Consider the following 17,931-nt stretch of genomic DNA (forward strand, 5'->3'; position numbering starts at 1 on the left):
AGGCAAAGACATAAAAATTGAGGTGCAACCTGAGCTCAGCTCAGAGACTTGCACAAGTCATGAGCTGGAGGAACCTTCTGGATGAGCTAATGACCAAAACCCATGCGATTTTCCCAAATAATTAAAATTAGCAGTATGTTCTGCAACAAAAGTTTACTCAAGAACAAAAAAATTTAAAATCAACTTCTAAACTTTTCCAGATGCAGCAGCACTGAGGAAATTTCACTGAAATACATCCCAAATTCTGTTTTCATTTCAGGGCTCCTCACTTCCAGAGAGACCTGGAGGGGCTGGAGCGTGTTCAGGGCAGGGAATGGAGCTGGGAAGGGGCTGGACCCCCAGGAAGGGCTGAGAAGGGGCTCAGCCTGGAGAAAAGGAGGCTCAGGAGGGACCTTCTCACTCTCCAAAACTCCATGAGAGAAGAGTGGAGCCAGGTGGGGGTCAGGATCTTTTCACTGTCGAACAAGGGACAGAATGAGAGGAAATGGCCTCAGGTTGCACCAGATAGGTTTAGATTGGATATGAGGAAAAAATAGTTCATGGGGAGGGTTTTCCAGCCTTGGAAGAGTCACCCATCCCTGGAGGGATTTGGAAGAGCTGCAGATGTGGCACTTGGGGTTAGACAGGGGTTAGTGCTGGACTTGGCAGTGCCGGGGGAACAGTTGGGCTCAAAGGTCTTGTCCAACCCAAACAATCCTGTGGTTTTATGAAATCACAGTGCAGAGCTGAGAGCTGCAATAAAGCCCTGTTTAAGGTGGTTTTGAGGTTTGTTTTTACAACTTGCAGAAAACAACTTCTCCTTGAACCACTCCCAGAAACACCTTCACTGCCACACACATCTGCTGCCCAGCGCTACGGGAAGAAGATGCAGCATCCACCAGTTTTAAGTGATCCTTGGAAGAAAAACACAGGCAAAATGCCTCTTTGAGCTGTCTCTGTGTGCTCCCACAGCTGAGGAAGATACAGATTCTGTGGTTTGCTGCCCACTAGTGTCCTGTGGCTCCAGCTCCAGCACAGCCACTGCCCTCACCACGGGAGGAAAAGCCCCGGAGAGCCCCAGCAGCTGGGGGAGCAGCACACCCCAAACACAGGAGAAACAAATACAGATATCCCCATGGCCTCTGGCTGCCCAGCAATAAGAGTTTTTCTCCCCTTGGCATTTGGTGATTAATTAACAGCTATTCATAGCTCGGGTAACACTGGATTAAAAACACCCTGAGCTGTGCTGTGCCATCCACACACAAGCACCAAGCTGAATGCTTCCTGCACATCCATTCAACTTCCCGAGGTGAGGGTCTGGATACACAATTCCACACAAGCTGTGCATGTATCTCACTATGTTTCCACTGCTCTTTTGCTGGGATATTGCATCCCCAGCACTGAGAATCACCATTTTCTTGGGGGAGGCTCAGCCCCACCGTGGCTCTGGCTCCTCATCCTCCAGCCTAACCCCTGCTCTCAGCTCAGTGTGATCCTTCCCCATCTTCCAAAATGTTGCTAAAACCCATATTGATAGATGTACAGCAGGGAGAGGAATCAAACAGGAAATCATTTTAATGGAAATGTATTTTTAGTGTCATCTGCGCTGTATTGGTGCCTCCCGATGCTCGATTGATTTCAGCAGAGCATCTGTGGGCAACGGGCATGTAAGAAATGCAGCCTGAGAGAAGCCTGGAAATGGGTTCAGCACATCCACAGCCGACACTGAAAGATCCTCATTTCTGAAAGCAGCACCTGAGCTAGCTTGATAAGGCAGGATTTTGAAGGAGGCCATTCTCTCCTCAGAGCCTCCCCTGCCTTCTCTAACTGTAATTAGTGAAATGCCCCATTATTAATTATGACCAGGCTACTTCTGCTGCTCATTCTGGAATACTCAAGCAGAGTAACAGGGAAGGTGGTGCAGGTAGAGTAACCCTGAAAGGCAGCTCAAAAGCCTTGCTCAGGATTAGAACTGCATGACTCAGGCTTTCAAGGTAGTGAATTCAGCTGCAGAGCTCCCACTGATGTCTATATCATCCCACGCACTTTCCAGGGCTGCAGTGCATTCATGGTTAATAGTTACCTGTATTCTTAAAGAACTGACAGCAACCAGAGTTTAAAACCCTCACAAAATACATAAACTTTAACCAGGTATTTGGGGAGGTTTTTGTTTCAGGCTTCAGAAATACTAATTGGATGGAAGAGCGTGTCAGTACTTTATTGGCCCCAGAAGGAAGCTATTTCACAAACATAAAGCCTTCCCAGTGACACTGCTCATATCTAATTTGACAAAATATATTTGTGCTGAGTGACTGTAGGGAAATACGGGGGCCAACCTTGTTATTGTTATTCAGATGGTTCCCATTACCTCCAACAGAAATTAAGCCCAAGACTACAAGTGCAGAGTTAAACCTATGGGTTTATTTTTAACCTATTTCTCCACTCAGAAATAAAAAGAAAAAAAAAAGGAAAAAAACAAATCAAAACCAACACGAACATGATCAATCTTACACATTTTTAAGTTAAAATCACGCATTGGAAAACCACTTATACCTGTGCTGGTATTTTAAACAAACATGATGTGGTTCCATAAGGGGTTAGAAAAGGCAATGGCAGAAGCCAAACAGAAATCAGTCCCCCCCCCTCCACCAGATACACTCATAAAAGAGCCCTGCCTGTCACACAATGGAGTTCAGATGGAGTTATAGATAGAATAATGAAAATAAATGTGTACGTGACATATCTATTTATACATGCAGTCATTTCCTTCAAAGAGATACATATCTGATATGACACTGCATTAAAATCTGAAGTCCTTTAAAAATATTATTCTCTGACTCTTGACTCTGATAAAATGGCCCTAATAAGTCCTAATAAGTGCTACCAATGAATAAAACCATCTTATCCAGTCTTAACATGAAGGAAGGTGCCATTTTCTTCCAAGATTTCCCTTTAGAAGACCCTAAAAATCTGCATTTTGACATCAAGTATGATGCCAAAAACAAACAGACGTTTTAAGTTGCAAAGAATCGTTGAACCACCCACTACATGTTTTCACAATGCTCACATCTTGGAATATTACTGTACACAAAACCATTTTAGTCCCCCTGGAGTCACAAATGTACAGATGTTGCTGTGTGGCAGCACAAAATCCATGCAGATGCATCTATCATGTACACATTACACTCTTCACTCTTTGGGAGACAAATTCAGGTTTGACTGTGATCCAAAAACACATGGAAACTGAAAGTGAAATTACTGCTGACTTCATTGATCAAGGAATAAATGGAAGTGATTTTCAAGATACTTCGACTCCATAAAGCAAAAATTATTGTGTTCTTCAAAAAACCCTTACAAGAAGGACTAACTAGGATAGAACACAGAATTTATAGCATCAGTACAGTAGGAAAAAAAAATCTGCTTTTTTTTTTCTTTTAAAATATGATTTCTGGAGAGAACCAAGGCTCATTTCTATGCAAATCTAGTTTAAAATGAATAGCCCTGGTCAGAGCGCACTTCCAGGCTGATTCTTTCTGTCCTATTAACAGCAAATCTCTCCCTCCAAGGTATCTGGCTGGAGAGGACACAGAGAAAGGCACAGTGCTGCTGCCTGTCAAAAATAAATAAATAAATAGATAATTTCTTAATGTTAAAACTTGTTGCAGTTTCCTTACTGCCAAAAGAAATGCAAAAAAAAAAAAAATTTCCAAGTTTACACTTTGGGGGATTTCAATCCTTTCGTATTCTGAGGCACCCAGAAGACAAAAAATATAATGCTTTTAAGGTCGCTCTAAATCCGCACATTTAAGATTCACCTCCTGATTTCTGCCCTCCCCAGTGCTTCACACTGGACCAGCCATGCCTGTCAGTGCGTTTTCTCATCCAGTGTCTACTTAAGAAGATGTGAAGGCACCCTCATCCAGCATTCATCCCTCACCCTCTGCCAGAGGTTCAATTATTTCCATCCTTCAGGAATCCTCGCACTTTGCCCTGTGCTCCTCTTTCATTCATTCCACACAAGGAATTCTTTTCCCTGCTCTACCTGCTTTGCCTATTTCGAGAATTGTGTGTTTAATCTGATTTATCTGGCAGGGTGAAAAGCATTTCAGGCAATGTTACGTTCTCGGATCGGAGGAGGCAGTGCAATAGAATAGCTGGCACCCCAGAATAATTTGTTTTCTGCTCTTAAAACTGCAATGCTGAACGTGCATTTTTAATAAAACTTAAGCAATTTAAGCATATTTTTACACATGCCATGGTTTTCAATCAAATATATCTAAATGTTCCAAAATACCCCAACCCACTATTAAAAACGCACAGAAACTGCAATAAATGTTTGTCAGTCAAAGAGTTGGCAGAAGAAAAAAAAAATAATTTAAGAATAACAGGTTTACCCTTATTCTATCCCCACTATAATTTCCCTTCCTAACTTTATAATTGACTAAAAGTCTTCAACCTTTCCAGATGATGTAATGCATATCGTGCATATTTTTACATAAATGAGTGAGGGAAAAAAAAAAATCGGAACAGGTACCTTCACGGAGAAATGATGAAAGTTAAATAAATTTAAAATACTACTTCTTAAATATATGTAAAAACGTAAGGTGAAAGCAGAGGGCGAATGATAAAAAAAAAAAAAAAAAGATGCGAAAGGAAGCAATATCTCAACGCGACCGCTTAGGATGAAAGCCCTTCAAACCATCCCCGTGTGCTCTGACGGATTTCTACGGCACTTGGCAAAAATTCGGTACTTTTCCAGATGAGAAAGAAAAGAAAGAAAAAGCGCCTCTCTGCCTCCTCGCCTCTGCGAGCACCGTCTCGTTCCGAAGGAGGCAGGCACGGAGGTTCCGGGCTGTCACTTTGCGAGGTGAGCGACTTTAAGCGATCACGGCGCTCTCGCTCCTCGCCCTTCTCTCCCCGCAGCCGGCGCGACGCTCCCGGCACAAAAGCCACCGCCGCGACCCGCTCTCCCCTTCCCGGCCGCCAGCAGAAGGGGGAAGGATGGAGGGGGACAAGGGGAAGGGATGCCCGCGGCGGGGCTCACCATGCGAGATGCTGTGGAGCAAGGCGACGGCCAACATCCACATGCCCCCGCCGCTCCCCCGCTCCCCGCTCCGGGCTCGCCCTCGCCCGCCGCGCCCACGGCCGGGCCGGAGCTGGCAGGCAGCGCGCACCGGGTCCGGCCGCCGCCTGGCTCGGCTGGTGGCTGCTCGGAGCCTGCGGGGCCGCTCGTCCGCCCAGCGAGCGCTCAGCCCCGCCTGCAGCCCCGCGGCTCCGCCGACACTCGCCCGGCGCTCGGGCGGGGGAAGAGGCGGCCGGCGGCGGGGGCGGGGGGCGGGAGCGCGGCGGGGCCCAGGTGTGTCCTTGGCTCGGGGAGGCGCCCGCAGGGCGGCGGGGGCAGGGCCACAGGTGACAAAATCCTCCGGCGCGGCCACACCAGCATCCCCGGCGGCAGCAGCGGCGGCCGGCACCGAGCCGCGGCGAGCCGGCTCCTCGCACGCCTCCTCCTCCTCCTCCTCCTCTTCTTCTTCCTCCTCCTCCTCTTCTTCCTCCTCCTGCTGCTGCTCACACGGCTCCCCTCGGCCCGGCGGCAGGCGGGCGGGCAGGCGGGCACATCTTCCTTCCTTCCCTCCTTGCTTCTTCCCTCTCTCTGCTCCCTCCTGGCTCGCTCTCGGCAGCTCGGAGCGCTCTGAGCCCGCTGCTCACCTCCCCTGGCTCCCGGCGCGGCGCAGGGACCAGCGCTAACCCCAGCTCTCCGCAGTCTTAAAGCAGCACCAGGTCCGCACAGTGGAAAAACCCAAGACCAATAGAAGAAGGCAGCAGAATTTGCAGCCTCTCAATAGTTGGCTGAACTGCGGCCGTTTGGCATCAGCTGAGTTGTATATGACTAATGTGTTGACAAGTCGTGTGGGGGGACTGGAGGAGGGGGCCCTTCTAGAAGGTCACAGCCCAGACAGGCGAGTGCATCAAATAATTGACTGGGATTCTGTGCACCGCTGAAGGAAAATACACACATACACACACACACACACACACATCTTGCAGTGCTTACACAGGTCCAGATACTATTTGGCCTTTCATCTGCGTCTCTTTCTGTGGTGAGGCGTTTTTTTCCTCCTGTAGTGAAAGAGTAAATTGCAGTCTCTCTAACTAAAAGCAATTTCTGCGCCTATTCTTTCTTCACATCTGTGATGTGAAGGTAGGTCTGAAAAGGAAATAAAAAAAAGAAAAAAAGGGGGAAAACATTAAATGAAGACAGCTAAAAAAAAATCAATATTGTGAAATACATAACAGCATTAGGGCAACTCTGGATTTAAGCTGGAAGATGAAAAGCAAACACAACAAAGCAATAAGGAATCTCAGCCTGCAGAATCTCCAGTGTGTTACCAACAGGATGACTTCACGTTTGGGGGACGATATTTTTTTAAGAAAATGCTTTATAGCAGCAGACATTGCCCTGCTGCCAACACCCTGCCTTGTGCACTGCAATGAAATCCAGGAAAGGACATCCCCCAGAAAGACACTGGGATGGACATCTGCAGGAAGCTCAGCAGCAGCAGAACTGGGCAGGGAAGGAGATCTGGTTGGAGATGTTCCTGAAGCCATAGAGGACAGATCAGAACACAAACCTGAGGTGTTGTATAAGGCCCTTCTTTCTAATTCTTAACAAAACCAAACAGGGAAAGCCAGCAGGAGAGAGCTCAGCTCCCTGCATCCCATTTGGGCTGGGCTATCAGCCAGGAGAGACTGAAGCCTTGGAGGGAAAGCAGGAGAGATGAGACCAATATTGGGCAGGGAGTCACGGCTGCATTTAAGAAACGAGATGTGGGCAACCAGGGAAGCTCTTCAGGGGAAAATAGAAATTTAAACAAAAATTTAAGAGACAAGTGCAAATGTCTTGGCAGAAAATAAAAAAGCAAAAGAAAGAAAGAAAGAAAAAGAGAGAAATTTGTTTTTATTTGGAGTGGAGTTCTGTTAAAAATAACAAAACTTTAATCTGTTTAGGAGAGAGCTGGTGACTAGCAGAAATGTTTAAGTATAGATTTCAGAGCATTTGGGAGAAGTTCATGACAGATTTGTTCCGGCAGCTCTTTCAGAATTGCTTTGTTTCCTCTTCCGAAGCCCAAAACATATTTAGGGCTTAAGAGATACAATGTTCTAGACATTCTACAATGACAGAATAAATAAACCTCCTTCCTATACATTTCTACCTTCTTTACTCATCTACATAACTCTGGTAGCCCTTGGCAAATTTCAGCTTCCTGTAGAACTGTCTCAAACAAGCTTGTGTGCATTTCAGTTCATTTAAAACAACCACAGCAGATGCAAAGTAAAAGAATAAATCTTTAATTTACTCTTCAGTGGCACCAAAAGGCAAAGGGACCAACTTCCAGAAGATATTTAACATTTTTTAGCAGAATCCAAACAACTAAGCAGCATAATCCTTGTCCTGGGCTGGGTTTGAGGAGGGGAGGAGGAAGGCAGGATGCAATTTTGCATGAGAGCAGGGTTCACTGGTCCTGCTGCTCAGGGAATGACTTGGCTGAAACTAAAATTCAACAATCTGTCAAAGTGGAGAAAGAAGACCATATGATAACTTCCACGCAAAGTACAAGACATCAGTCAGGATGCTGCTTTTCATGTCTGGAAAATCAAGCATGATCAGGCTTCAGCTGCAATCAAGGCTACTCAAGGTCACGAAGGAGAATCCCCATTTATGTTTTTTTGTTATTGTTTGTTTGATCAAAATACAATGTCTTAGATTAAGTGGCTGGCAATTACTTAGTTCTTCCAAAAACAAATTCAGTGATTTTCCAGCAAAGTATCTCAATTAAAGTCTGCATATAACTATATCTTCTCTGGAAAAAAAAAAGCTTTTGAAGTTATTGATCTAGTTGTAAGGATCAAAATTTTATTATTTTATTATAAAAATTTTACTATTTTATTTCTTTAAATGGTCTCAAATTCTTAATCTGGGTTTAGACCATGTACTGGTTGACTGTATTTGGCTGACCATCCTTGCTTTCTGCAGCTACCACACAGCTTGATGAGGAAGATCCCCTGAAGTTAACAGAGATATAGCAATGATTCAAATCGGCTGATGATCACTCTGAATGCATCTCAGGCAACTTTTCAGGTCACACTGTACTGCAGGAGGCACAAGGAGAAGATTTTCTGTTAGGACCTCACTGAAACCCTAAAGAGTTTGAGACACCTGGTTCCAATGGGATGTACAGAACACCAAACATTTTTCTGACAGTTCTGACCATGCACATTCCAGCTCTTCCCCAAGCCACCAGCATGAAGAACATGCAGAAATATCACCAGCATGATCAGTATGACCACATCCCACCCAGTCATCAGCTTGCAGTTGAAATATCTCCAGTGAAAACCACGGGAAGGGTTAAATGGTGAGGTCTGCACCCCAATTCTGCAATGCCCCTGCATCATATCCTCACCTTAAGTGAGCAAACACACAAGGAATGACCACAGCAGACCAACACAAGCAAGAGCTGCCTCGTGGAAAGCCCTTCTAAAAATGAAGTTGAAAATTAAGGATTCAAGTTTTCACATCCCTATATTGGAAGATGATATATCTGTTGGATGACAGATATAACCTACAACCAGTCTTGCAGGGAAATTGTTTCTTCAAAGAAAAAAGATAAAATAGTCTGTCTACAATAAGTCTGCATTGATTGGGACTTAAAAAAAAAAAAACCAAAAGAATCTTCCAAGGAGCAGCAGCTCCTTGTAATTGGTAATTGGTTCTATTCAGATCTTGGATGGTTTCATAGGCTTTGGGCTTTAGGGAACTCAGTCAAATATCTGCCATTGAAGCATTCAGCTATTCAAACAGAGCCCCTCATTGTCATTCAGAATGCAAAAAACTCATTTGCAATTTCAGCTTTGAAAGTGGTTTTAAAAGCACCTGAAGGAAGAAAGAATGGGAAGGAAGTAGAGAGGAAGTGAAGGGAAAGCGTGGTGAGAGAGGAAGTTCTCAACAGTCAGAAGACCTGGGGAAAGGAAACAATAAAAAATGAACATGCCTGAAATCAGAATCTAAGAGAATGATGGGCCCAGTTTCTGGGAGAGATGACACCTTGGCTCAGTCATCCCTCAGTTCCTAAATCATTCTGTCTCTCCTCGTTACTGACCTGTTTCCCTGACTGGAGTTTTCCTGGCTATTTTCTGGCAGCATAGCAATTTGAAAGGAAAATATGAGTTATTATCTTGTAGTCTAGGTAAAGATAAGCACAGAGGGCTACAACTAAGAAAACTCACTTAGTTCTACATTAAGTCATGATTTTCATTTGAATAAGATTCAGAAGTTTTTCAGTTCTGCTAAGAAAGGAATTGTAGTCTCAGTCAGTTTAAAAACAAAACCAAAGAAAGCACATACCCCTCTGAGATGATAACAATAAACAAAACCTGGAATCTCTCAAGAAGCATTTTTTAATCTTTTTTAACAAAAATATACAAAGAACTTGTGAATATTTGGGTGAAATATAGTCCAAAGCATTCGAATCTCGATCATCTTAAACAAACTGAGAAATATTCTCCATCTTCTCTCTGATTCATATCTGTTTTAAAGATGACAAGTTTGAACCACTCTTCCCCAAATTTTCAGGTAAACCAAAGCTTTGTCACTGCACCCATAATAAAGGGAGATAAACTCAAAAAGGGATAAAAGGACCAGGGGTTAAGAAGGGAAGAGGAGCAGAAGTGGGAAAGCTTTTTAGTAGCTTCCATCACTCTGGAAACAGGAGAATCAAAAGCCTTGTGAGAACAGGTTTTCCTCAGAAGACTTCATGCCCGATTTGATACTGGAAAGATTCAGATAAATGTTGAATGCTTGTCAAAACCAATCGCTAAACCTTCTGATATTCACTGGCTACCAAGCCTAATGCTCATATCTATAAGCTCACAGTCAGCCATTTTTTATCAGGACAAGCTGCAAAAATTAAATATTTTCCATGAGACACTTAAGGATGGAAAAGGAGTTTCTGGTTCTGTAAGTACCATTAAGAAGATGGTTAAAAGTTGAAAAGCTCTGTTTGTTACCATGCATCTTGGGAATGCTCAGGATGGAGAAACAAAATCTCAACCATCTGCATGCAACTACTTGTGAAAGCTTCTGTGCTGCTGATACCTATCTATTCCACCCCAAAAATGTGAGGGAAAAACTACAGTTTACTTCATTTGAAGCCATTGACTGCTCCAAGCTGATAATGTGCAGGAATATTGTTATCTGGCAAAAAAAATGCGCTCTCTCGCATGACCTGTTCTCACAGTACACACACAATTAGCCATTCACTCTTGATATGCTCATGGATTAAAGCAGCAGCTTTCAAAACACTCTGGATGGCTTAATACACACTGAGCTTTAAAGCATAAAAATGGGGATTTTTATTTATTTTTTTTACCCTGCCTGAAGTTACTCTTCTCTGGTGCAGCTCATTCCTGGGGTTCCAGTAGTATTTGGAAGATGTGGACAAGCTCTCCCCATTAGGTGGTTCTGTGAGCACAGGATCAGTGGGAAAAGGAATTTCCTCTGATATTTGGTCAGAAGACTGAAGTCAGATGTCTATGAATTTTTCCATTTTTTTTTCAACAACTTGGAGTGGGATTGGTCTCTCTCTCTCTTTCCCAGGTGAGTGTTTATACTCTTATACACATATTAAAGCAAGGAATTAATTATGTTCTACTTAAACTTGGCAAGCAAATGGATTGAGACTGGACAGCGGGTTCAGAAATTATTAGAGAGAAGGATGAGAGCATCTGACAAAGATGTTTCTTAGAAATCCGGGCTAGAGTAAGGCATGGAAAAATCCAGTCTGTGGGAAGGATTTTAAAGCCCGTGTATGATTCATGTTTTCTTCAGAGAATAACAGATTTTTCTATTTCGAGCAACATCATCAAAACATAGGGTAGTGATTATTTTTTTGATGCTGTAGACTTCTCTTTGCATCGCACCTTGCAAACAAACAGAGAAGGTAAGATTCTCACTGCTTAAAAGACTGTCAGCTAGAAGAAAAATATTTCCTTTCAGAGGGGAGAAGCTAGGATAAATAGATTTAAATTTTTTTTTTTTAATTTTCACATCTTCATACAGACAATTTTGCTCCTAACACATGAAATAGAGTAGGGGAGGAGGGTGGCATGTAAAATAGGTAAATAAGAAAGGTGGGGACACAGCTCACAACATTTCAGCCAGATGTGCAGGGTGAAAACATGGGCTTCAGAAAAGGCAGAGAGGCTTCTCTCAGCGCTAATTAGTTCTCACAAGAGGAAGCATCATAACATGACTCCCCAAGAATTATGGCACTGCAGATATCCCTTGAAAACTTCCAAATAAAGGTGAACTGAACCCCTTGGTATGTCTGATGTGTGTGCAAAGACAAGACATTAAATAATTGGCATCAAACAATTGTAATGCCATGATAGGTGGGATGAATCACAGACACTGAAATCACAGGGACAGCTGTGCCACACTGTACATGTCATAACCTTGCAGCATGACAGGGATGAGCCAAGAGGACTATTTCATTTCTGAATGTGATTTTCCATTATTTGGGTTAGGAGTCAGAGCGTTTTAGCAATAGATCTAGAACTCCTCTGGGTTTGGATGCAGGCATGTCTAAATACACACAACTGCTTCTCATTGAGAAGAAGTGGTAGGGAAAGAGGAAATTTGAAGGAATATCACAATTTCAACAAAGCTTTAAAAAAACAAGTTAATGATGGCAAAGCTCTGCTGACCTCTCTTTAACAATTGCTACAGTGCCATCCATTAAGGGCTGTAATTATGTGGGAAGAAGGTTATCCCTGGTCCTGAGCCAAACACTGATTTCTGTTACCTGCTCTGGATGCCAGAGGCTCACCAGGAGTAGCAACCACATAAACAAAACAAGAATTGAGCAGTTGGGAGCCAATACCCCCCTGGCCAGAGTCAATGCAAGGAAGGCACCATGAGTTCTCCATGCCTTGGGCAATGCAGTGTCCTCCACATTCTCATCTTCCTGACTCCCACCTCCCTGCAGGCACTGAAGAGGAGATGATATCTGATGATACCTGTGCTTGCAGGCTGCTGGGAGCACGTGTGAGCCTGGCTCTGCCCAAGCCTGGTGCAAAGGAGGGGCTGCAGGGCAGCAGCAGCACCGCAGAGCAGCGGTGGAGCAAGGATGCAGGGTTGCCAAGCAACAGCCTACCACGGGAGGGGGGAGTTAAAATGGGATAAAAATGGGATATAAACTGTGTTTGGTCATGAGGGGCCACAACAGCCCTCCCATCTGCCTTTCCCCCTGCTTCTATTGAGTTGTGGGTCTGGATTTCACGAGAGGGTTTGGCCACAAGTGTGTCCTGCACCACGAACTCCTGTTGGCTCCTCCAGGAGGTTGCAGCAGGGAGAACCCCAGGAAATGTTTCCTTTGCCAACTTGTTGTCATGGATAATGCAGCAGGAGCAGGCTGCTGTAGGTTCTCCACACAGCCTGACCCAAGACACAGAGTGAAACCAGACCTGCCCCAATCACACATCTGCAGAAGGGCTGCTCCATCCTTTGTGTCAGAAACACAATCTAGGGGTGATGTTTCCCTCATACCATTCTGTGCAACAAGTGGAGCCTCTGTGTTATTCCCATCTAAAGTCTCGTCCCTGTTCTGTGAGGAAATAAACATTTGAGGTCATGGCATCAGAAGAGACCTTCACAAAATTTTTAGGCAAGAGCCTAAAAGCTTTCAGCCCTCAACTATTCTGGTGAAGAGGGGCCAGTTTGAGAGGGGATGGAATAAACAAGAATAAAAACTCCTGACAACTCATGGGGCTGGGCCACAGATGCTGGAAAGACTTTTCTGACCCCAAGCCTCTCTCTGCAAGAACAATCTTCCCCCCTGCCCAGCTCCTCATGGCCATGCCCCACACCACAGCTTTGTCCCAAAGCCAGCTGCTGGCTCCAGCTGTTCCCTGTGCTGCTCTGCCTCCTCCCTGGTGCAAATCAAGGGTTTCAGTTTGACATCAAAAATTATTTGTAACCCTCCTTCTTCTGTTAACCCTTTCTTGCCTGTCCACTCTTTGTAGCCATTAGCACCAACAAACAGTGTCCTAATACACCATTGCACAAAAAAAAATTGACTTCATATTGCATTTTATTTAACTTATCATTATTTACGGACCAAATAAACAAAAGACTTTGGAGGAAACTGCATTTTCATTTACTTTTAAATACAGAACGTAAGTTTTACCAATGGAAATAGTTCACAGAAAAGATGGATATATTATCTGTAGATTTCAAGTGATGAAGTCATGCAGGAAAACAAAACCTGTCTCTCTTCCATCCATCTATTTTTGTCTCCTTCATAGACTAAAAAGAGGAGAAAACACATTGAAGAGATGATTCCTCCCACCTTAAAGTGACTGGCCAAGGTAGAACAGAAATCCCACCATGGAAGTTCCCATTCCTCTCTCTCCAGTATGATGTGGAGAGGCTGCAGTGAATTGCACCATAAACACTTCAAATTAAGCGAGATGAGCAATGTCCAAAGCAGCCAACTGTTGCTGAGGTTTTAAATAGCAGCAAGCCCACAGGCAAGATCTGAAGGCAGCTAATGGAGATCCTGTTTTTTGGAGAGGAAATTCTTCTACAAGAGCAGAAAAGCACTTGGCTGTAAGTCTGGCAAACAAGTGGGATTTCATTTGCTGGCTGGAGATGGAAAATAAGGCAAATTACTTAGGGGGAGAAGTTTGGTAGGGATGTGTTTAGGAGAATTTCAGCAGCAGAGAATTATGTGGTAGAGAAACCATGGGATACCCTCCCTGTGAAGGGTTTCAAGTTAAAATGAAAGCCTGGATAAATATCAGTGACAGCAATACATTGAACTGGTATTAAAGGAAAAAAAATCAAAATTGTCATGTCATCAACTGGTGACAACACATCTGCAGTACTGTGTACCACTTCTGGTCTCCTCAGACCAAGAAAATCTCAGACACAGTGAAGTGGGTCAAGTGAGGGATCGCAAAAATTGTTAAAGAATTCGAGAATCTCAACCATGAGGAGAGAGCTGAGAGAGCTGTGATTATTTGCACTGGAGAAGGCTCAAGAGAATCTTAGTAATGAGTAAAAATAGAGGATGGGATGGGGTAAAGTAGCCTGACTCTTCTTGATGGAATTCAGCGAACAGAAAAAAGGCAAAACACACAAACAGAAACCACACAGCTCCATTTTAAGATATGAAATAATATCTATGTAAATAATTCATTTACTTTTACAGTGAGGGTAAAAACCACAGGCAGAGGTATCCTACAGAGTGTCCATCCTTGGAGTTATTCAAAATTTGACAGGACACAGTCCTGAGCCACCTGCTGTGGTAGTTGACCCTGCTTTGGGCAGCAGGGCTGGTCTAGACATGCCAAGGTCAGTCTCATGGATCTGTAGTAAAACCACCAATTTAATTCTCTACAGAGAAGCTGATCTGATCCAACACAGACTGGTGCTGTGGTACTTCTTATTCATTCCCTTGGGTACTCATTTTTTGGTTTGGTTGGTGTCCAGGTTTGTCACCCCGGGACAGCTGAGCTTTTTCTTTTATTGTTTTTCAAGTATAGTCACCTGTCAAAAGTGGTGTCTTCACCACCAACATGTATTTTTAGGTAATGGTGGCTAATTTAAAAAGCCTCCATTTACTGAGAGTTGCCACAGTTGGGTTTTCTCTGAGTTGAAGAGCTCATAAAGTTTACTGAGTAAACAGCAACAATATCATCTTTGCTAGAGAAAAAAAGGGCAAATTAAAAGTTTTCCTGCCTTCCCTGTAAAGGGCTGCATTTTAGTGGGGAGGGAAGTAGATTGAAAATGCATTTTCTCTACTATTTTGGATAATTCTCCCAAAACCACAGCCCAGGCAAACCCTCCTGTGGCTCCCCAGCTCTCAGCACACCTGTCTTGCATAATATCTCCAGTCTTTCCTGCACTGTGGAAAAAATGACTTCTAACTATTTCTCCCTGCTATTATGTAAAACATGAGTAGGAAAAATAAAGCTATGCTTAATTAGTTGCAAGTCAATAAAATAATGAATAAAAAAATAAAAAAAGAATACATTATCAAAATAGGTTTATTCAAAGAAAAAAACTCACAGAATATGCTAGATACTGAGGCACTGAATTATTGAATTGAACTAACTTTCATATTTTGGTAGAAGTTTAAGGTTGAACAAAAAGTTAATTGACATAACACCTCCTTTAGGGAAAAAGCTGGATTTAGTATATTTGAAACATTCTGCTGTATGAGTTCAAAATTTCAATACAGTTTCTTAGCCAGCATGCTCAAATGAAATAACAACTTTTTTCAGAATAAGAAAAACAGTAATTTCATTTGTTTTCCATATGAATTTTGGGATTGCTATCAGTTAAGAACAGAAATCATAACAGGTTAGGTTTTGTCATTGGACATTAAATTAAACTTCTGTTTTTCAGTTAGTTTTAATACACATACTGAGGACTTCACTGTAAGGAGTGGTTTTCTAACTGTTTTTCTGTATTTAGATGTTCTTCCAGACACATAGAAAAAGAAGTTTGGTGATGTCACTTTAAGCCCCAACAGATAATTGTCATAGACCATGGCACAAAGAAATCTCTGCCCCGGAATTTGCAAAAGTGATCAGCGGCTGTTTCAGTCATGACTGATGGGAGCTGGCAAAGCTTTGTGGGAAAATGCAAAATGCCCACATGTACACGTCCAGCTCGAGTGTCACAGGCTTTCCACATCAGGGATAAGCAGATCCCCCTAAAGAATCCTTTACAAGGTGAGGAAGGGGTGATGGGGGCAGGGAGAGGTGACATCTCATTTGTTTTCAATAGTCAATATGAAGAAATGAGTTCTCAACAAGTTACTGCTTGCGGATCATGACACAGAATTTTTCCGCTGTACACTGTAAGTCTGCCCCAGTCATTTATTGTAGCCAATGCCCTTCCACGAGTGCAATAGGTATTATTTAAATAGGTATTATTTAAACCTATACCTAAAACAATAGGTATTATTTAAACCTATTTTAAAATTCAGCTCCCTTGGAAGAGATGTTTCTCTAAAGATTAACAGGAAACTGTTGGAACCCAGCAGAAAAACCAGATACAGCTACCACGTGTAACCTTCTCAGCAGATACGACGCAAACTAAGATCTTCCAAATCCCGCATATATTAATTTTCTTTCCTGTGCAGGGTGACAAATGACACAGGGGTGGTCACAACACGTCCTTTTGCCAGAGGGAGGGAGTGACAGGGGAGGAAGGTGTCCTTCGTGCTCCCCCCGCCAAGGATGCTCCGATGTCCGCAGAAAACGCCGCTCGCTTGCGGGCTGTCCCTCCGCGGGGTGAGCGGCTCGGAGCGACCACAGAGCGGGCTCGGAACGATCACAGAGGGAGCTCGGAGCGATCGCAGAGCTCCTTCCTCGCCTTCCTGCCGGCGGCTCCGGCAGCAGAGCCCCGCATCCAACCCCGCCGGGGGGACAAGGGAAGGGATGCCCGCGGCGGGGCTCACCCTGCGAGATGGTGCGGAGCAAAGCGACGGCCAACATCCACATGCCCCTCGCCTGGCTCGGCTGGTGCCTGCTCGGAGCCTGCGGGGCCGCTCAGCCCCGCCTGCAGCCCCGCGGGCCGAGGGAAGGGGCGGCGGGGCCCAGGTGTGTCCTGGGCTCCGGGAGGTGACAAAATGACAAAATCCTCGCACGCCTCCTCCTCCTCTTCCTCCTCCTCCTCCTCCTCTTCTTCCTCCTGCTGCTGCTCCTCACACGGCTCCCCTCGGCCCGGCAGGCGGGCGGGCAGGCGGGCACATCTTCCTTCCTTCCTTTCCTTCCTTTCCTTCCTTTCCTTCCTTCCTTCCTTCCTTCCTTCCTTCCTTCCTTCCTTCCTTCCTTCCTTCCGCCACTTCCGCCACTTCCGCCACTTCCGCCACTTCCTTCCGCCACTTCCTTCCGCCACTTCCTTCCTTCCTTCCTTCCTTCCTTCCTTCCTTCCTTCCTTCCTTCCTTCCTTCCTTCCTTCCTTCCTTCCTTCCTTCCTTCCTTCCTTCCTTCCTTCCTTCCTTCCTTCCTTCCTTCCCTCCTTCCCTCCTTCCCTCCTTCCCTCCTTCCCTCCTTCCTTCCCTTTCTCTGCTCCCTCCCAGCTCGTTCCCACCGCTCACCTCCCCTAGCAGCGCTAACCCCAGCCCTCCGCAGCCCTAGAGCACCGCCAGGTCCGCACAGCACGGGGAAAAGCGAGACCTAAGGAAACCGGCAGTGAGAGGTGTGCTGGGATGTGACAATATCGGAGTGCACGAGTCATCACCCAGCAGCACAACCTCAGCGGCACTCCGGAGGGAAACGCGGGAAGCACTTTTTGGCTGGAGTATGTTTAAGGTAGATATCCTTGCCTAGTCACAAATTCACAGAATTCCCAGAATGACCAGGTTGGAAGAGACCTTCAAGACCATCGAGTCCAACCCAACCCCAACAGCTCAACTGAACCCTGGCACCCAGTGCCACATCCAGGCTTTGTTAAACACACCCAGGGATGGGGACTCCTCCACCTCCCCGGGCAGCCATTCCAGAACTTTCTCACCCTTGCTGGAAAAACCTTTTCCCTGCTATCCAACCTGTATTTCCTTTGGTGCAGCTTTCAATGAATGGAATACCTTGATTTCCCACTCATGTGTAAGTCAAAGAGAGGGTGTTGGAGCTCTCTGGAATGTAATATTTTCTCCTGGATTGGTGATTGTCACGGTGTTCACAGGGGTCTTAGGATGAGGAAAGAGACGAGAATGTTGACTCCATGTTTCAGAAGGCTTGATTTATTTTTTTGTTATATATGTTATATTAAAACTATACTAAAAGAATAGAAGAAAGGATTTCATCAGAAGGCTGGCTAAGAATAGAAAGGAATGATAACAAAGGTTTGTGACTGACCAAGACAGTTTGGACAGCTGGGCT

At 44.6% G+C, this 17,931-nt stretch overlaps 1 protein-coding gene across 3 annotated transcripts in view; it reads right to left on the reverse strand.

Annotated features, from left to right (window-relative positions):
* Window positions 1-5,866, reverse strand: part of DSCAM (DS cell adhesion molecule) — a 487,286-nt gene extending 481,420 nt beyond the window's left edge. For 2 of the 3 annotated variants that reach the window (XM_074534061.1, XM_074534069.1), the window contains exon 1: window positions 5,024-5,678. In XM_074534061.1, coding sequence (XP_074390162.1) covers window positions 5,024-5,066 — 43 coding nt within the window. In that variant the 5' untranslated portion in view covers window positions 5,067-5,678. Of the gene's footprint in view, window positions 1-5,023 lie in introns of all 3 variants that reach the window. The other variant, XM_074534053.1, reaches the window with a different exon arrangement.
* Between the last annotated feature and the right edge of the window lie 12,065 nt (window positions 5,867-17,931).

This window comes from Zonotrichia albicollis, chromosome 2 (assembly GCF_047830755.1).
Source record: "Zonotrichia albicollis isolate bZonAlb1 chromosome 2, bZonAlb1.hap1, whole genome shotgun sequence".
Lineage (NCBI taxonomy): Eukaryota > Metazoa > Chordata > Aves > Passeriformes > Passerellidae > Zonotrichia > Zonotrichia albicollis.